This window comes from Ursus americanus, chromosome X (genome assembly GCF_024610735.1).
Source record: "Ursus americanus isolate L20-20 chromosome X, mUrsAme1.1.p, whole genome shotgun sequence".
Taxonomy (NCBI): Eukaryota; Metazoa; Chordata; class Mammalia; order Carnivora; family Ursidae; genus Ursus; species Ursus americanus.
Genome location: NC_142164.1, coordinates 65,041,109 through 65,062,194, shown reverse-complemented (window position 1 = coordinate 65,062,194; position 21,086 = coordinate 65,041,109). Strand labels below are relative to the sequence as shown.

Genomic DNA, 21,086 nt, shown 5'->3' with positions numbered 1-21,086 from the left:
CATATCAGAACCTTCATATCAAAACTTCCAATTCAAATCATATCTTCCTCCTCTTCCCCCATTCATATCTGTATCCTTTCTCTGTTTCCCAGCATGAATATGTTTATTCATTTGCTCTGTCTGTACATCTGTTAGGTACAGAACAGTTTGAGAATTATAATGCCAATAGCACTAACAACAAACCTATTAAGTAAATTCAGGGTGTTTCCTGTAGTTTGTTGTCCTTAGACTATATGCCACTGCAGTTGTACAGTCAGGTTATTACATTCAAAATATTTGAATTCTCTTTTGTGTGTGATTTTTAATCAATTTGATATACAGTTATATTCATTTGTTTCTTATTGAGGTAAAATTGGTAGATACCATTATGTAAGCTTCAGAGGTACAGTATTATAGATCGGTATTTATACACGTTACAAAGTGATCACCACCGTAAGTCTAGTTACCACCCATCACTATACAGTTTGTTTTTGCTTCTATTAAGTTTGGGGTTCTTTTTTCCATTCCTGATTTAATTTATCAATATCTGTAACAGTCATTATGTTTTGAAGCACATTAGAAAAGGAAAAAAGGAAAATTTAGTGTCTTGATGCCATACAATGGAAAGGAAGAAGTTGAATGGGCTTTTAGTGATTGAGGGAAACGCAAACTAGTTTTTTTTTTTCAAACCAGTTTTTCATTTCTTCCTTGTTTCCATTGTAAGTTTAGCCTCCTAGCCCTTGAACCCTAAGATAGAATGTTGGAGCCGGAAGGGTTCTTGAAATTTCTTTAGCCTAGTTCCTTATCTTCCGAATAGGAAACTGAGGTGAAGTTGTGGCTTGCCTAGTACTTTATTAATTTGGAGATCTTATGAGGCCTTGCCCGAGCTGAGCCTTAGAATATGGATATCTCAGGGCGCCTGGGTAGCGCAGTCGTTAAGCATCTGCCTTCGGCTCAGGGCTTGATCCCGGCGTTCCGGGATCGAGCCCTACATCGGGCTCCTCCGCTGGGAGCCTGCTTCTTCTCTCCTGCTTCTTCCTCTCCCACTCCCCCTGCTTGTGTTCCCTCTCTCGCTGGCTATCTCTCTGTCAAATAAGTAAATAAAATCTTTAAAAAAAAAAAATATGGATATCTGGCCTTTGGTTTGGGTTTTTCCTCCTCAGGCTCATGCTCAGGTACTTTGGACTTCTTCATTGTAGTTGCTTTTTTTCTGGGGACTAGAGGTAGGGACTGCATGCTATGAAAGTGTTATTGATTACAGTGCAGATGAGGTTCGCAGAAAGTCTCTGGTTCTCAAGTTCCCTAAACAGCAACTTCCTCCGAAGAAGAAACGGCGAGTTGGAACCACTGTTCACTGTGACTACTTAAATGTGAGTATCTGCGTTGCTTCTTTCTGACCAGATGGGGTTCCCATTGATTCCTCCAGCCCTCTAATCCATGGCTCTGGCACAGCCTTAGATTCTCCCTTTGGCCTTGCCCTGAAAATTACATGTACTGTTCATTACAAGATTCCTAAGCTATAGCTAGAAAGTATTGTTTGTTTTTCTTATCTAAAGAAGCACTCTGATTTCTTGTTTCTCCTTAGAGACCTCATAAGTCCATCCACCGGCGCCGGACAGATCCAATGGTGACATTGTCCTCCATTTTGGAGTCTATCATCAATGATATGAGAGATCTTCCAAATGTGAGTTCATCGCATTCATATCTACAGTAGGAATGGCAAAGCCGTTTGTTCTATCTGTGATTTCAGATAGAGGGCAGTAGAGTATACTCATAGGTATGTGGAACTCCTAATTCCTTGGGCTGTAGTTTTTTGGGTTTGTTTTATTTTTATTTTTTATTTTTTATTTTTTTTATTTTTTTAAAGATTTTATTTAATTATTTGACAGAGACAGCCAGCGAGAGAGGGAACACAAGCAGGGGGAGTGGGAGAGGAAGAAGCAGGCTCACAGCGGAAGAGCCTGATGGGGGGCTTGATCCCATAACGCCGGGATCACGCCCTGAGCCGAAGGCAGACGCCCAACCGCTGTGCCACCCAGGCGCCCCTGTTTTATTTTTATTTGTTAAATAGCTTAGTAGATGAAACAGACCTACCTGCTTCATCTAGAAAGATTCCTTTGAGAGTTGATGGCCAGGTAGACAGGTAAGGTGTGAGAGAGTCTTCAGGAATTAGCTCTGACAAGTGTTCTTTGCTCATGGATAGTGCTGTCTCTTATCTGCACAGACCTACCCTTTCCATACTCCAGTCAATGCAAAGGTTGTAAAGGACTACTACAAAATCATCACTCGACCAATGGACTTACAAACACTCCGTGAAAATGTGCGCAAACGCCTCTACCCATCTCGGGAAGAGTTCAGAGAGCATTTGGAGCTAATCGTGAAAAATAGTGCAACCTATAATGGTAAGAATCACCTGTTCCTTGACTGCAGAGGTCACCTTTCAGATCCTTTGTCTCTTATTAGTCCTAAATTTAGACTAGATTGGACTGACTGAAAGGATCTATAGTGTATGAGTGCATTTGGGGCTTATGAAAATCAGATAGTGCACATTTTTGTCATTTAATGTTGCTTCTTTTTAGTCCCACATTTTAATGTATTCTCTGGAGAATTTGGAGTCTGTTGAAATGAAACAGTTGCAGGGAGATTAGTGGGAGGAAGAAGTGGGCCTGATTAAATAGAAGGGAGAGACAGTGTGGATGGAACCTATGCAGAGTGTGTGCCTGCGACCATATCTGCTGTGGGTCAATCTTTGATTTGATCTACAGATTTGTTATAGAGGCTCTTACATGTTCACTTTGCTCTAAATCTGCAAAGGGAGGGGGGGAAGAAGTGTGCTTTCTGTGTCCTAAAAGAGGGGAAACAGTACAGTTTCTGCACGTCAAGGATCAAGGTTTCTGATCTCCAGTTGTATCCTGGAGCACAGATTCATGTATTTAAGTGTGGGGATTAAGGGTACAGATAGAGAATGAAACCCGGCCCTGCCACTTACTGATTAAATTACCCGATACAAGTTCTTAGCCTCTCACAGCCTCCTCAGTTTTGTCATCTGTAAACATGGGACAAGAGCAGTACTTAGATTCCCAGACGTTTTATAAGCAAGCCTGACCCATTTATCTAGTCTCCTGTCCGATGCCTGGCTCCCATACCTACTAGAGACTCCTGCCAGATTCAACGTTATATTTCACTAAATATCCTGTGCCTTTGCTTCATGCCCCTTGCACGGTCTTTGCCCCGTCTAGAATGCCTTTGTTCCCTTTCAGTGGGAACATGCCCTATGAATTTCCATTCATATTTCCAGACCAGCTCGTATCATCTCTTCATGAAGACTTAGATTCCCCAAAATACCCATTTTTTAAAAAATTTTCTGTTCTTCCCAGCACAATTAAATCAACTTAATGACTCTTACTATGTTATATATAATTATTTGTGTATCTGAATCTCCCATCACTTTGTGACCTCCTGGAGAGACTATGTCTTATTCATCTTTGTATTTTCAGGGCCTAGCAGAGTGCTAGTCACACACAAGGGAAGAACACATTTGTTAGGCCCAACTGTCATTCAAGTTACAAGGATAAATACCTAAAAGTCAGATTGGAAGAGGAATGAGAAGGTGTTTAAGAGTCGACTTTGAAAGTACAGAGCTGAGGTACCTGTGGGTCATTTAGGTGGAGATGTTAGTACAAAATTGAAAAATTTAAGTTATGAGCTTGTCACAGCTTTATATCCCCCTCTAGCTCAATCCTCTTTCTTCCTCCTACCCATTGCTGATGACAGTAGTAGTAGCAAAACTACCAGTGGCTCCAGGTGTTTTACTTGCATTATTTTCTTTATTTCACCGTAAGAAATCTCTGAAATGGGTACTATTATAATCCTCATTTTACAAATGAGCAGATAAGCTTATAGTGTTTAAATAACTTGACTAAGGTGGTCACACTGCTAAAAAGTGGCAGAGATGTGAATCCATTCTCACCTCACAGCCCTGGAGTTGTCTTCTGCAGAAGTACTAGCAACCTCCTAATTGCTGGATCAAGTGGCCACATTCCAGAAATACCTGTTTATTTAAACAACTTCATTGAGATAATAATTCACATACTGTACGATTCACGCATTTAAAGTGGTTAGTTTTAATGTGTGTTACCCATGTGGTAGCATGGATTGGTACTTCATTCTTTTTATCATCACATAATATTCCACTGTATAGATATACCCCATTTTTAAAATGTGTTCATCAGTTTGTAGACATCTGCGTTATTTGTACTTTTTGGTTAGTACAAATAATGCTGCTGTGAACATTTGTCTGTAAGCTTTTGTGTGGACATTTGTTTTCATTTCTCTTGGGTATATACCTAGGGGTGGAATTGCTGGTAACTCGTGGTAGATGTTTAAGTTTTTTGAGAAACTGTCATATTGTTTTCCAGAGCAACTGCAGCATTTTTAATCCCATCAGCAGTGTGTAAGTGTTCTAATTTCTCCACACCCTTGTCAACACTTGTGTTATTATCCGTCTTTTTTACTCTAGCTATCTTGGTGGATGTGAAATGGTATTGTGGTTTTGATCTGCATTTTCCTGGTGTTCCAGGAAATGGGGTTGAGCATCTTTTTCCCCCAGTTTTGCTGAGCTATAATTGATACACAGCACCGTATAAGTTTAAGGTGTACAGCATAATGGTTTGGCTTACTGTAGTGCAAAATGATTACCACAGTAATTTTAGTAAGCATCTGTCATCTCATATAGACACAAGAAGAAGAAGAAAAAAAATTTTCTTCCTTGTGATGAAAACTCTCAGGGTTAACTATCAGTAGCTGTATTGTATCTCATACAGCAGTGTTAACTGTAGTCCTCATGCTGTACAAGTACTTACTTATCTTACAATTACAAGTTTGTACCTTTTGACCACCTTCCTCCAATTTCCCCCTGCCTCTGGTAACCACAAACCTGATCTCTTTTTCTACAAGTTTGGTTTTGTTTTTGTTTTTAAAGATTCTACACATAAGTGAAATCACACAGTTTTTGTCTTTGATGTTGAACATCTTTGCATGTGCTTAGAAGTCTCTTGAACTCCAGTGTGGTTGGCACTATTGACCACTTGTCGCTGCTCGATACTCTCTTCTCTCTTTTCTAGGAGTACTTTCTCTAATTATTTCTTCTCTTTTTCATTCTCATGACTTCAGTTGCCATATATCCACTGATATCACTGTCTCCAGCCCATGCCTCTCTTCTGAGCTCCATACTCAGGTTTCCGGTTGCCTGCCAGACATGTCCATTTTTCAGTGCCCTACTGGCAGCTCTTTATCTGGTTGCCTTATTTAGACTGATGATATTACCATCTGTCTTATTGTACAACCTAGAAATGATGGTCATTGTTAGTTCCACCCTCTCTGCCCCATATTCAGAGATCACTAAGTCCCATAAATTGTACCCTCTACAGTTTGCTAGAACACATCCCCTTCCTTTCCGTCTCTGTTGCTACTGTCTTAGTTGAAGCCCTTGTCGTTTCTTGTTTGACCCCTTGCAGCAGCTTCCAGACTTTCCCTTTGCTGCTTGCCTTAATTCTTCACACTGTTGATAGGGTAATTTTTTCTAAAACACAAATTAAAAAAATTTTCCAGCAAAAAATTCTTAGTGGCTTTCTGTCACCTATGAGACCTTTATAATGTGGCCCCTCCCGCCTTTCCAAGTTCCATTTCCTGTTTCTCCCCCACACATACCTGTGCTGCAGTTGTACCAAACTGCTTGCGGTTCCTGTGAAATGTGGTGTCTCCTGTTTCTGTTAATTTGCTTATTTTGTATCTTTGTATACTTTTTCTTCCCTCGAAAATATCTTTCTACCCTACTGTCTACCTGACGGACCTCTACTCTTCATTAATGACACTAAAATGTCAGTCACAGCAAGCCTTCCCTGCTTTGCAGTATGCAGATTTAATTGTTATAAAAACAGGTTGCAACACGTTTCATATGCAACCCTACCATATTTCATAGCAACCAGTGTATCCCTCTATTTGCAGTATACTCAGTTTTTTAAAACTTCATTATGGAAATTGTTAGGTATGTACAGAAGTAGAGAGAATAAACCTCAGCACATCTATTCATCTAGTTCAGCAATTACCCTCATGGCTGATTCTTGTTTAGTCTGTATTTCCAGACATATCATTTCATCCATAAATACTTCAAGCACTCCTACTCTGTCTTGGCAATGATTTATTTTCATGTCATTTTCTTTGACCCAAGAGCTAAGGTAGGAACTATGTCTTATTTTCCCTTTATTCTCATCATTGAACACATCACAGACCATCATTAATCATATGTTGGGGCGCCTGGGTGGCTCAGTTGTTGGGCATCTGTCTTCGGCTCAGGGCGTGATCCTGGGATTGAGCCCTGCGTGGGGCTCCCTGCTTAGCGGGGAGCCTGCTTCTTCTTCTCCCACTCGCTTGTGTTCCCTCTTGCTGGCTGTCTCTCTGTCAAGTAAATAAATAAAATCTTAAAAAAAAAACCATTCGTTGAATGAATAAACAAATGAATGGTAAATTAATTAGTTGAGAATAGAGTTGAGGTTTGGGGTGTGGGGAACACTTACGTAAACGAATAGAGGAAGATAGTAAAACAAAGGATACTGAAAGGAAATAGAATTACTGGCTAGTTGAAAATCTTTTAACTGTCCCTATAATGAGCTTAAATCAAGGCAGCCATAAATGGGAACTGTAGGAAGTAGTTCGAGGATTTCCTGAAGCTCCCATTATGGATTTTAAGGAAACTAAATAGTCCGAGATCAGATGGAAAGTCTTTTATGAGAAAGGCTTTGGATTAGCCATATGTTGGGAGAACATCACAAACCATGAGTTGTATAAACAAAAATTGCAATCACAAATTTTATATGCTAAGTATGGAAAGATTATATCCTCAGCCATCCTTAAACAAATTGTCATTCCCCGTTCATTATTATTACTTTCAAGGTATTAAAGGCAGCAGTATCAGTAGTAGTATTGTTGGATGTACATAAATAAGGAAGAGAGTTAAAATTAGTTTTTTTATCTATATTGTGTATCTGCCATGTGTTAGCACTGAAAAATGGAGATAAGACTGAATATCTCTCTAATCTAGCAGCTAGGCTGGTGCCTGACACCGTATTAGGTGTTTAAAGTAAATGTGTTAAAAGTCTAGAGAGGTATTGGCAGCTCTCGTCTCCTGTGTTTAATGGTCTCATCTCTTATTGTTCCTCTACAAATTTAGGTCCAAAGCACTCATTGACCCAGATCTCTCAATCCATGCTGGATCTCTGTGATGAAAAACTTAAAGAGGTAAGATATTTAAAATGAGAGAAAGGCAGGGGTGACTGGATGGCTCAGTGGGAAGAGTATGCAACTCTTGATCTCGGGGTCATGAGTTTGAGCCCCATGTTGGGTGTAGAGGTAACTTAAATAAATAGTAAAAATGAATAAATGAGAAAAAGGCATGGAATTTGGGGAGGGCTGGTAGCAGGGTTGAGGAAGGAGGGAGTGTAACAGAAGAGTAGAGAAATGTAGGAGTAGCACATCTTTAGTGTGTTAGAGATTGGAAGGGACCTTAGAAATCATATAATCCAATTCCTTCTTTTGTAGATGGAAAAACTGAGATCTGTAGAAGAAAATTACTTGCCCCAGACATCATGGTTATTAAGTACTGTAGCTAGGATTGAAATCTAGAACCCACATAACTTTAGAAAAGCCCAAGGAAAGTGAATTTCCAAGAAGTCAGCTAGAGCTGAGAGACTGTGTTTTGGCAGAGAGGAATTTTAATTTCTAAAAGATTTTCTTTAGAGAGTGAGTAGGGAGAGGGACAGAGGGAGAGGGGGAGAGAGAATCTTAAGCAGGCTCCACGTGGAGCCTGACACAGGGCTGGATCTTAAAACCCTGAGATCCCGACTTGAGCTGAAATCAAGAGTCAGACACTTAACTGACTGAGCCACCTAGGCATCCCTAAAAGATTTTCTATGATTTTCTATATTCCATTTTCTTTTTTTTCTTAAGATTTTATTTATTCCTTTTTTTGGCGGGGGTGGGGGGAGAGCAGAGGGAGAGGGGCAAGCAGATTCTGTGCTGAGCATGGAGCCTGACATTGGGCTCGATCTCAGGACCCTGAGATCATGACCTGAGCCAAAACCAAGAGTCAGATGCTTAACCAACTGAGCCACCCAAGCACCCCTATATTCCACTTACCAAAAAATGGCACCTTACAAGCTTACAAAAAATGGAAGTATGATTATGATGTTAATATTAAAGTGGACATTTCATAAAAGAGGATAGTAAATGGCTGATAAACATGGAAAGATTCCTCAACTTGATTGATCATTGTGGAAATGGAAATTTAAACCATGTTTAGATATTACTACATGCCCACCAGAAAGGCTAAAATCTGAAAAAACTAAAAAATAATTTTAAAAAACTGATAGTACTAAGTGTTGGGGAGGATGTGGAGCAATTGGAACAGTCCTAGTACAGTCTGAAATGATTTTTTTTTAAAGATGTTATTTATTTATTTGACAGAGAGCACAAGCAGGGGGAGCGGCAGGCAGAGGGAGAGGGAGAAGCAGACTCCCCGCTGAGCAGGGAGCCCGACGTGGGGCTCAGTCCTAGGACCCTGGGATCATGACCTGAGCCGAAGGCAGACGCTTAACCGACTGAGCCACCCAGGCGTCCCTGAAACGAATTTATTGGGTTAGATTCCCTTAGGTAAAAGTCACTAATCAACGATATGTTCCGTGTTTTCAGCAATAGTATACAGCAAAAACAGTGTAACATTAAAACCTAACTAAAATTGTTGTGGGAGCTAAGTTATCAATTCCCAGGGATGTATGTTTTTGGTGATCTGTAAGAACAGGAAATAGAATACCTAAAGTAGTGATTGGTACATCCTTTTCGATCCTTTAACTAGGATATCATTTCTCTCATTTGGACTTTCTGCCTAGAACTGAAGTTGAGAATTCAAAGTTAGGCCTTTTTGGGCAAGGGCAATAGACAACTGAACAGTAAGTTATCCATAAGTTTCTGCAGTGATTACACCTCAAGGAAACCTGTTTTTCCTTTGCTTTGTTTCATGCCAGAAAGAAGATAAATTGGCTCGTTTAGAGAAAGCTATCAACCCCTTGCTGGATGATGATGACCAAGTAGCATTTTCTTTCATTCTGGACAACATTGTCACCCAGAAAATGATGGCAGTTCCAGATGTAAGTAGTCTCTGTGCTAAATGTTGTGAAGACAGTGTAGGGGAAGGGAAAGGATAGTAGAATGTGCGTGTGTATGTGTGTAGGGGAGTTTGGAGGGTAGTGTTTGTAAATTCAAACTGGTACGATTTAAAAAACTGACCCTTGTGCTGTGTGAGTGCTTGATCATTAAAATCAGAGGCCAGGAACCTGTGGATATAGAGAGATTCTTTCTTCCTGTTGTTGAAAGTTCCTGAATAGCCCTGGAGAGAAATTAGGATGCCAGCTAATGGGAGGCTTTGGATTGAGAGGTGCTTCTTGACAAATTGGCAGTTTATTAATTATCCAGTGTTTATCGTCTTTTTGATTTTTTTTTTTTTTTTTTTTTTGTCTTTTACAACTTTATGGCAGGGCTGCCATGTTCACTGTATATATCATTTTTTTGGTAATGGTTCTCCCTTAGGAATGCTGAACTGAATTTCCTTTTGTGTTGTAGGCATATGTTATATATGTGTTAATGCTATAAAACTTCTGGATGGGACTGGGGAATAAGAAGTTTTAATTGTGAGTATAGAACAGGGGTTCTTCCTTAAAGGAATCCGTGAACCCTTCAAGTTATATACAAAATTTTGTGTGATTATGTCTCTGGGAAAAGGGGTTCATAACTTTTGTTGGAACCTTAGGAACATTTGTGACCCAACGAAGATTGAGAATCTCTGGTATAAAGAACGGTTTCCATTTAATTTCTCATGCTTTGTTTTCTAGTCTTGGCCATTTCATCACCCAGTTAATAAGAAGTTTGTTCCAGATTATTACAAAGTGATTGTCAGCCCAATGGATTTAGAGACTATACGTAAGGTGAGTGATTCGATCTAAAAATGTCTTTTTGGAAGCCAATAATTTGTACATATATCTGAGTCCCCTGGTTCTTTTAATCACAGAATATCTCCAAGCACAAGTACCAGAGTCGGGAGAGCTTTCTAGATGATGTCAACCTTATTCTGACCAACAGTGTTAAGTATAATGGTGGGTATTTCTCCTTTTTTTTTTTCTTTCCATCATTCTATCCATCCAGTGTTAGTTAGCATTATTAAAGTTTAATTGCATGAAGTAGCCTTGAACAGTACTCTGCCTTTTTTTAATTTATTTTTTATTTTTTTAATATATTTTTTTAAGATTTTATTTTATTTATGTGACAGAGACAGCCAGCGAGAGAGGGAACACAAGCAGGGGGAGTGGGAGAGGAAGAAGCAGGCTCCCAGCGGAGGAGCCTGATGTGGGGCTCGATCCCGGAACACTGGGATCATGCCCTGAGCCGAAGGCAGACGCTTAACGACTGCGCTACCCAGGCGCCCCTGCCTTTTTTTTTAAAGCAGGCACATATTTTAGTGTGTTTTGTAAAGTTTGCTAATAACTTTTAATGATGGAAAAGCAACGTACATTTATTTTTTTAAACTTCAGAAAGCACAGAAAAATGAGAAGAGAATAAAAATCAAATTGGTATTACTTTGGGCTTTGCGCCATCACTGCTTTCCATGAGATGTGAAAATTCACCTGTGCTCCAGGCCCTTAGATGGAGCTTAAGGAAATGCGTGACTATAGACCATGAGCTTTCTCAGAGCATGGAGTTTTTGGTCAGTACGTGAACTGATAATATATGCCAAGTTAGTTACTTAACTTCTGTGCTAACTACTCAAATCTACTGGTTGGAGAGATGTGGTCACTCTGCCCACATAATTCACAATCCAGTTTATGGAGAGAGGCTGTTTGACAAGGGCTGTGTTAGAAGGATATACAAAGTGCACTAGTGGAGAAAAAGGAGCACCTTCTCTTACGGGTTAGGAAAGGCTTCATAAATAAGCTAATAAAGATCAGTTTTGAATGACTGACTTGTTAAGTAAACATTGAGCACCTAATATATGCTGGCCCTGGTAGATGCTACAAATATAAAATCAACTTAGCTATGATTCCTGCCCTCAGATTGGTTGTAGTTTATTTGGGAAAACAGAAAGAAAGTTTACTAGAAGTTAAATATTATGCTAGATATATGCACAGAGTGCCAGAGGGACACAGAGACAGGCTATTTATTTAAATAGACTTAAGCTTATGGGCTTAAGAAACAAGTTGTTGGGGTTGCAGTTATGTGTACATGTTGGTGAATGACTGGTTATATTGTAGAAGTCTCTAGGAGTCAAATCCTAGAGATCTTTGTGTGTGCCCTGTGTCGTATTTAAGAGATTTTATTTTATCCTAAGTGGAAAGACATTGAGGAATTAAGCAGTGATTCGGTGATCTCATATAATTCCTTAAGCAAAACAGAAGAGGGAGCTAAGGGCATTTGAGAGAATTGCCTGGCATAGTGAGGTCTCAACTAAAAAATCCGCATGATTATATGACTTTCTGCAGTAGTATTCAACAGCCCAACTAGTGTGACTGTACATTTGCTAGATAGATGGGACAGAGAATTGGAGGGAGGAGGTGAAGGAAGGGACAGCCAGAAAGGCAGATGAGGAAATGGGCATCAAGAAGAGAATGTTTAATACCACGGGGGAATGAAAGAAGGGGCAAGTTCAGAAAAACGATACTTGACTAGAGCTTACATATATCATTAAAGGAAGGTGGTAGGAGATGAGCCTTCATTTTTCTTTCATCGGAGTTGGTTTAAAAGAATCTGCTTTCTCCCTCGTGTTCTTCTTATTGCTCTTTGGAAATCAGAGAGTGGAAGTGCCCTTTGTCAGGTCAGTTATCTCTCCATTATTGACTCCTGAAAATAACTAAAGCTGATCAGCCAGAATTCTGGTAAAAGAAGTGTTGAGAGGCTCACAGATGTCTAAAAATGACTGTAACAAGTGATAAAGCACGAGTGTTACAGAAAGCCTGCTTGGCCTTGGTGATGGCTGGCTTAAGATATAAGGCAGATTTAAAAGGAGCTAATATAAGGTAATAAGAAAAAATCCAGAAGATGCTAAATGAAAAATGAGCAAAGGGCAGACAGGCAAATCATAGAAGACCAAAATTAAATCGCTAATGAACATGAATACTCAGTTCACACCCAGTAATCAAAGAAATGCAAATTGAAACAAAGAGGTACCTTTTTTCCGCACCTATTAGATGAACTCCGTTTTTTTTTTTTAATGGAAGTATTCAATACTTGTGAAGCAGGTGCTCTCACATACTGCTGTTGGCAGTATAAACTTGTAAGACATTTCCGGAAAGCTCTTTGGCAGCATTGAGAGACTTCAAAATAGTTAAGTGAACAGACTTTGTAATCAGGTAGGCTTGAATTTGAATATTGGCCCCACCACTTAATAGCAGTGTGACTTTGGGCAAGTAACTTAGCCTTTGCTTTCCTGTCTGTAAAATGGGAATAATAATAGTACCTCCCTCAGAGGGCTGTTGCGAGGATTAAGTAAAATAATGCACGTAAGTGTTTAATATACATGCATGGTATATACAACATGGTAGAAGAATCTGCCCTAATCAGGGATGTAGACAAAGATATTCATGATAGTGTTATTTATAATTAACGAGAAATAACCTGAATGGTTAATGTAAAGGGAATGATTAATTATTGTGCCATCTGTATGATGGATTATTATATAAAGATTGAGTGCTCTTTTTTTTTAAAAAAATTAAATGACAAAAGTATTCACAGTGTTAAGTGGGAAAAGCAGAACACAAAACTTCATGTAAGTTAACACTTTTTTTAAAAGTTGCGTATGCTTAGAAAAATCTGGAAAGAAACACTATTTCTGAGATGTAGGGTTAGGATTTTCTTTGTTTTCATCTTTTATATGTTTTCTAAGTTTCCTACAGTATGAAAGGCAGGAAGCTCTTCCTAGAGGTTTTTGAATTTTGAAGGATGATGATTATAGTAGCTAATTTTATATTCAGTACCTTCTGTGCCAAGCCGAATAGTAAAGTAGAGAACAGTGGGGAAGAAGTTCCAGGCAGAGTGCCTTGGATAGGGAAGTTCGAATAGTTGATTTGACTAGGGTGAAGAGTAGGAGATACTTTTGGTGGTAAAAGATGAGTTTCGAGGTAGACGGGGTAGATCACAAAAGGCCTACTATGTCACACTAAGCCTTTAAAAGGAAAGAGGATCAATAAGGTCATTCTGGAAGCTATCTGAAGAATGGATAGGAGGGGAATTAGATATAGAGACCAATAGAGAAACTGTGGACAATAGTCCAGGTTAAAAATACTGAGGGCTTGGGGCGCCTGGGTGGCTCAGACGGTTAAGCGTCTGCCTTTGGCTCAGGTCACGAGTCTCGGGGTCCTGGGATTGAGCCCTGCGTCGGACTCCCTGCTCAGTGGGGAGTCTGCATCTCCCTCTACCTCTGCCCCTCCTCTCTGCTCGCACTCATTCTCTCTCTCTCTCTCAAATGAATAAATAAAATCTTTTTAAAAAAATGCTAAGGGTTTGAGCCAAGGTTAAGTAGCAGTAAGAATGGAAAGATGGGGACAGATTGTAGAGCTATTGTGGAGGTAGAATTGATATCTTCATAAATGGTTGGAAGTTGGGGGTGTTGGGTCAAGGGTGGGGAGAATTCAGGATGATGCAAAAAGCACTCATGCTCTTGGGTGAAAACATAAATGGGTATATACTTTTTAAAGGACTGTAAATGATCATTACTTTTGATCAGTTTCATCTCTGGGGAATACTCCACACACAAGCATATAAAGGCTTGTGTACAAATATACATATGTTTATAATTGCAACATAGAGTTGACCCTTGAACAACATGGGTTTGAACTGTGCAGGTCCATTTATACGCAGATTTTTTATAGTAGAGCACTGTAAATGTATTTTCTCTTCCTTATGACTTTCTTAATAGCATCTTCTTTTCTCTAGCTTATTTTATTGTAAGAGTACAGTATATATACGTATAATATACAAAATATGTGTTAATTGACTATTAATGTTATCAGTAAGGCTTCTGGTCAACAATAGGATCTTTATCGGTAGTTAAGTCCTTGGGGAATCAGAAGTTATAAGTGGATTGTTGATTGCACAGGGTGTTGATTCCCCTAACCCCTGTGTTTAAGAGTTGACTGTAATTGCAAAAACATGGGAGCACTTTGATATCCAACAGTAGGAAATCAGTTAAATAAATGATGGTACTTCTATATGATGGAGCACTAATTAGCTATCAGAATGGTAGATTAGCTAACAAATGAAGTATATTTATATATGCTGATATGAAAATGTATTCAAGATGTATTGTTGAAAAATAGATTACTCAACAGTATATATAGAAGGGGTTGCAAATTCAGATCTTATAAAGGCCAGGGTGGTAGGCGTGAAATAGGCACAATAGGGACTGATGAACTGGAGAGCACATACCCATCTAAAGGAATCAGTCACTGTTTAGCTCATTTGTTGCCATAGAATAGAATTACTAAAGGGAGACATGGAGGATAATTTTCACTTTGTACTTGTTTGTGCTTAGGTGTTTGATTTTTTTTTTAATTGAGTACACAATACTTTATAATTTAAAAAAAATTCCCTTTTGGAAGGATGAATAAATCAGATGACATCCAGAATTCTGACTTGGGTAACTGGTGGTACCATGGACTAATATGGGAAATAGAGGAGTGGTTTTGGAGAGAAAGTGGTCACGTTCCGTTTGGGCTGTGTTGTATTGAGGTGGAGCATCCAAGTGAAGACTCAGTAGATAGTTGGCTATATACATGTCCTAAGCTCAGAAGGGAAGTCATTACTGTAAACATGGATATTTTTCAGATCATCAGCAGATAACAGTAGTAGAAGATGAGCTCAAGTAGGGACTAGGAGTATATTCCTTGAACCCCTGATGCTGTATGTAAAATATGGTTGTATGTTTTTCTAGGTAGAAAGACCATAGTTTTATCAGATTACTAAAGTTGTATGTAACCCCAAAAAGTTAAGACCCACTGTTTAGTTGAGAGAGAATGTGAGAGGAGAATAGACTTGACAAATTCCAACATTTAAGGGATCAGGTGAGAATACTAAGGAGTGACTGGAATGAAAGAAGGAAAAACCAAAGAGAGTAAGACCTGCAAACCAAGAGAAGAGGAAGATGGCCAACAGGTCAAGTGCTACATAGAAAACCAGAGAGAATAGTTGTTAGAAGAGTTGTTTCAGTGAGGTGGTTAGAATCAAAAGCCAGATTACAGGGACCCCTAGGTTGCTCAGTCGGTTAAGTGTCTGACTTTGGATTTCAGCTCAGGTCATGATCTCAGGGTCATGGGATTGAGCCCCGCCTCAGGCTCTGCACTCAGTGCCCAGTCCGCTTTTCCCTCTCCCTCTGCTCGCTCACTCTTCTCGCTCGCTTGCTCGCTCTCTCAAATAAATAAATAAAATCTTCAAAAGCCAGACTGCAGAGGATATGAATGAACAGGAAGTGAGGAAGTAGAAACTGAAATTTGCCTGTGAAGGGAAGGAGGAAAACTGTAATCAATATATGGAAAGGGAGGGGCGTCTGGGTGGCTCAGTTGTTAAGCATCTGCCTTCGGCTCAGGATGTGATCCCAGGGCTGGGATCGAGCCCCGCATTGGGCTCCCTGCTCTGCTGGGAACCTGCTTCTTCCTCTCCCACTCCCCCTGCTTGTGTTCCCTCTCTTGCTGGCTCGCTCGCTCTCTCTGTGTCAAATAAATATCTTAAAATATATATATATATATATATATGGAAAGGGATGAGGGCATTTGGACAAGGGACCTTCACATAGGTGAAGGAAAAGGACATTATGGAAGGTGGGAAGATAGACACTGAGAAAGTTTCTGCCTGGTAGCCTCTTACTTTTTCTCCAAAGTAGGAAATAGGGTCTTCTTCTGACAGTGGGTGAGGTGGTGGGAGAAGGAATTTAAAGAGAAATGTTGATAAGGGTTTGAATTATCTGTCATAGGAAATTTGGAAAGTAGCTGACCAGGGACATTTCAGAACTGTTGAGCAGCCTTTGAGGGTCCAGCTGATGTTGGAGTCCGTTCATTTTTATAGTAGCATCAATTGGCACAGTTGTGTAATTGTCAGGGAACTAAGAAGGCAGATGATAGAATTGATTCAGGATTGGGATCTTGTTTTCTGAATATGTTGGAAAGATTGAGAATTGAAGGTGTCAGCAAGGAAAAAAAAGGTTGAAGTTTGAACTTCTCAAATTTTGTCACCAAAGGACCCTTTATAGCAGAGGATTGTGACTGCATAGTCTCTGGTTTGGGGGATATCCCAAAGCAGCTCTACAAAAGCTTGAAATTTCTTGGTAATTCGTGTTTTTTTTTTAAGATTTTATTTATGTATTTGTCATAGAGCGCGTGCATAAGCAGGGGGAGTGGCAGGCAGAGGTAGAAGCAGGTTCCCCGCTAAGCAAGGAGCCTGACGTGACCCTCGATCCCAGAACCCTGGGATCATGACCTGGGCCGAAGGCAGATGCTTAACCTACTGAGCCACCGAGGCGTCCCTGGCAATTTGTGTTTTATCTTTAAAAATTAATCAGAGTTTGCATTTGATTTATCTGTACTTTCACATACTTCACATTTCTTACCAAATTATTTTAAGATTTTATTTATTTATTTGATGGAGAGAGAGACAGCGAGAGAGGGAACACAAGCAGGGGGAGTGGGAGAGGAAGAAGCAGGCTCTCAGTGGAGGAGCCCGATGTAGGGCTTGATCCCAGGACCCTGGGATCATGCCCTGAGCCGACGGAAGACGCTTAACGACTGAGCCACCCAGGCGCCCCTACCAAATTATTTTATTCTCATTTTTTAAAAAGATGTTATTTATTTGAGAGAGAGAACACGAGCTGGGGGAGAGGTAGAGGGAGAGGCACAAGCAGACTCCGCACTGAGCAGGGAGGCTGACGTGGGGCTCGATCCCAGGACCCTGAGATCATGACCTGAGCCAAAATCAAGAGTTGGATGCTTAATCGACTGAGCCACCCAGGCGCCCCCAAATTTATTTTATATCATCCCCCAACCTCCATCTTCAAATACAGTTGCTGATGAAGGGAGGTGTACTACACTATATATATATTACCTTACTTTTTTTTTTAATGTTTTTTTATTATGTTAGTCACCATACAGTACATCCCCGGTTTCCGATGTAAAGTTCAATGATTCATTAGTTGCGTGTAACACCCAGTGCACCATGCAATACGTGCCCTCCTTACTACCCATCACTGGTCTATCCCATTCCCCCACCCCCCTCTCCTCTGAGGCCCTCAGTTTGTTTCTTATAGTCCATAGTCTCTCATGCTTCATTCCCCCTTCTGATTACCCCCCCTTTCTTTATCCCTTTCTTCCCCTACCGATCTTCCTAGTTCTTATGTTCCATAGATGAGAGAAATCATATGATAATTGTCTTTTTAAAGCATGGGGGCTGGTGAGGGATGAAACTAAAGCTAAGAGAGGCTTGATAGATTGGGAAATAGGAGCTAATGGGCTTATAGGCTTATAAGTTTCCTTGAGGTCAGAGGGAATGAAAAAAAACTGGACAGATACAACGCTGTGATTAAAAAGTAGGATACTGGAATTGAAACTTTCGGAAGTGAATCTGTTTTCAGTTAAAGACAACATTCTGGTTACAGCCTTGGATATGTTTGGCTAGAGTGGAGCTGCAAACCACGGGCATGAAATTAGCAAGGAGTTTGGATGGGTAGTACAGGTGAACATTAGAGTAACCCACCATGATGGGGAGGGATTTGGAGCCAAGAGGGAGACTCCGCCAGGTGTGTAGGTCCTTGGTGAATGTGAGTAGGTTCGTGATGGTGAGTAGAGATGAAGAGCAGCGATCTCAAACTCAGGTGGCTTTGCCGGGGCCAGGCAAGTAATGTAAATGAGGTGGGCCAGGTGTGGATTGTAGTAAGTTAGAAGAGTACATACTCCATCTAAAGAGTCATCTATTTCATTTGATTGTTGTCCTAAGGAAATTAGTATAGTGTTGCTTGGTAGTCTTAATTTTTCAAGAGAAGCGAAAATGTGGATTTTTGTGTGTGGCATTTCCCAAGTTTTACATATTTACTAATAACTTGAAATTAAAAAAAAAGTTCTCTGGGCAAGTCGAAAAGCTCTCGGTAGGTCAAGTCTAGCTCCAAGACTGTTGGTTTTCAGCCTCTGGCACAGTAGGGAACAAGTCTCAAAGTAGGGGGGATTTTTTTTCCCAAGGGGGAGTAGATAATGATTTGGTAGCCGCAGTGGACAGCCTTGAAGGCTGACTTTTTCCCCTTCTAAACAAGTTGATGCAAGTATAAGAAACTTCGGACTAGGGCTATAAGGGTTCATAGTGTCCTGTGATACAAAATGTGACGTCTTTTGTCCTAAAAGGACGTCAGTCATGGAGTTGAAGGCCACATACCAGATGTTTCCTACTCTCAGGTACCATAAACAAAATAATACTTTCGTTTAAAATTTTGTTGATCTGGTCAGATTTGAACATGCTTCTGTTTTTAATTAATAGTAATAGGGTCCACATAGGGTCTATTCCCTACCAAAGTTAGTAGAACAGTATATCTAGTTAACATTGACTCTTGCCATTCTGATCCTTCACACGTAGTATCATACTACATATAAGCATATTTCTGTAGCATTTTCTAAAACTCTGTCAACTTATCCTGTATTTATTACCATGTGTATGTGTGCATACAGTATGTAACCAGAATGCTAGCGCCGAGGGCTCCTTAGGCAGCAAGTGGAAGGTAAGTAGCGCTGCATATACAAGTGCGCCTGGAAGGGTGCAGGACGTGTCACAGGACTCTTGTACTTAAGTGGCAGTGATGGGCTGCACACTTGTACCAGAGTCCAAGCCCTTATGCCTTCCAGCTACCACATAGGTACTGAATCAGAATCAGTCTCAGAGCCTCTCTTCATGTTCAAGTAGCATTTGAAAAGAGCATTAATAATCAGGGAAACCCCAAACTTGGGATTGGAGCTATTTGCAGTAGTCTCAGAAGGCACATAACATTTCATGTCTGTGAAAAGAGAGCGGCGTATAGATCAAGAAATCCCTTCTGAAAAACACAACCCAAACTTCTTGTCAGTCTTTACAAAACCGTAAGGCCATAAGTTGTTGGTAGAGGTAAGTTAGTACTTAATGTTTGGTCATATTTGAAGTGAACTGCATCGTCTCTACCAGTAGGTGATGCCAAGTTATTCATATTTCTTTTCCCAAAGAATTTCCTAGCAAGTTCCTCCTCTAGTGCTCTTCGAACCAAAAATCAACTCTGATGAGAAGCCATCTTCATGGTAGGCCTAGGATAGGTAGATCATGTGTCGTTAAACCTGAGAGCCTGAACTTACAGAATGCTCAGTGGGGACCCTACAATCTCAATCAGATATAAAGTAACTTTACAAAAAGCAAAAAACAAAAAACTCCTGGGAGGGTTTTTTTTTTCCCTCCCCACTTTCTTTTAAGTAACTCCCAACCGTGTGTGAGCTCTGGTAGTTCTGCTTATAGGACCCTTGTGGAATCTCATTCTCAACAGGTGCAGGTTAGTATTCAGCCAAAGACTCAAGGGAGCCTCTCTGCGGAGCTTCAGTTATTTTTCTGTGGAGCTCCCTCCTCTCCAGTTCTCCCCTGCAGTTTCCAGCTATCTTAGCCTCCGATGCTGGTATTTGTCTCTGGGGCTTTGTGAGACTGCTGTGCCTTGCTTGGCTTCAGTAGAAAGCTAAGGCCAATTGTACAGCCCTCCTCCTTTATTTCCCTTCTCTCAGGGATCATAGGCCCACACTTTTTGTTGGTCAGTGTTTGAAAACAGCTGTTTCATAGCAGGCCAGTGGCAGTTATTCCATCTAGAAGGTCTTTTAATTTTATTTGTGGTGTTTTCTGACATAGAAACTTACTTTTTTAAAGTGAAGTATAGTTAACGTGTAGTGTTATATTAGTTTCAGGTATATAGTAGGATTCAAACAGTTCTATACATTTCTCAGTGCTCTCATCAAGATAAGTGCACTCTTTAATCCCCATCACCTGTTTCACCCATCCCCAAACCCACCTCTCCTCTGGCAAGCAGCGGTTTGCTCTATTTAAGAGTCTGGTTTTTTGTTTGTCTTTTTCTTTGTTCTTTTGTTTCTTAAATTCCACATATGAGTGAAATCATATGGTGTTTGTCTTTCTCTGACTGGCTTGTTTCACTTAGCCTTATACTCTCTAGCTCCATCCATGCCGTTGCAAATGGCAAGATTTCGTTCTTTTTTATGGCTGAGTAATATTCCGTGTGTGTGTGGTATGTGTGTATGTATCACACATCTTTTTTATCCATTCATCTATGGATGGACACTTGGGCTGCTTCCATATCTTGGCTGTTCTAAATAATGCTGCAATAAACATAGGGCTGCATATATTTTTTCAAATTCATGTTTTCATTTTCTTTGGGTCCATAGACACATGAAAAGACATTACTAATCATCAGGGAAATGCAGATCAAAACCCCAATGAAACATCGCCTTACACCTGTCGGAATACCTAAAATCAAAAACATAAGAAACAGTAAGTGTTGGTGAGGATGTGGAGGAGAAGGAGCCTTTGTGCATTCTTGGTGGGAATGCAAATTGGTTATAGGCATTGTGGAAACAGTATGGAGCTTCCTCAACAAATATAAATACCATATGATCCAGTAATTCCACTATTGGGTATGTACCCAGAGAAAATGAGAACTTCATTTTTATGTAGTTACGTTTATCAGTCTTTTCCTTTATGATTTCTGTCTTTGGTATAATTGTTTAAAAGCTCTCCCCTACCCCTAAGATATCCAACTATGTTCTCTTCCAGTACCTATCATATTTTAGATACTCAAATGTTTATTGATTTTTAAAAATAGATTCTATGGTATAAGGTAAAAATCTAACTTATTTTCTCTTCCAGATGATTAGCCAAAGTGTCCCAAGTTCTATTTACGGAATAGTCTGTCCTTTCCTGCTAAATGAAGTGATACCTTTATCATGTACTAAATTCTTATATAT

The 21,086-nt window shown here is 40.0% G+C and overlaps 1 protein-coding gene across 7 annotated transcripts in view; it reads left to right on the top strand.

Annotated features, from left to right (window-relative positions):
* The window catches only part of TAF1 (TATA-box binding protein associated factor 1), a 71,287-nt gene that overhangs the window by 27,301 nt on the left and 22,900 nt on the right, over positions 1-21,086 (top strand). For all 7 annotated transcript variants that reach the window (XM_087859521.1, XM_087859524.1, XM_087859522.1 and 4 more), the window contains 7 exons: positions 1,241-1,349; positions 1,565-1,663; positions 2,204-2,381; positions 7,208-7,275; positions 9,057-9,179; positions 9,921-10,013; positions 10,097-10,181. In XM_087859521.1, coding sequence (XP_087715647.1) covers positions 1,241-1,349; positions 1,565-1,663; positions 2,204-2,381; positions 7,208-7,275; positions 9,057-9,179; positions 9,921-10,013; positions 10,097-10,181 — 755 coding nt within the window. The remainder of the gene's footprint in view (positions 1-1,240; positions 1,350-1,564; positions 1,664-2,203; positions 2,382-7,207; positions 7,276-9,056; positions 9,180-9,920; positions 10,014-10,096; positions 10,182-21,086) is intronic.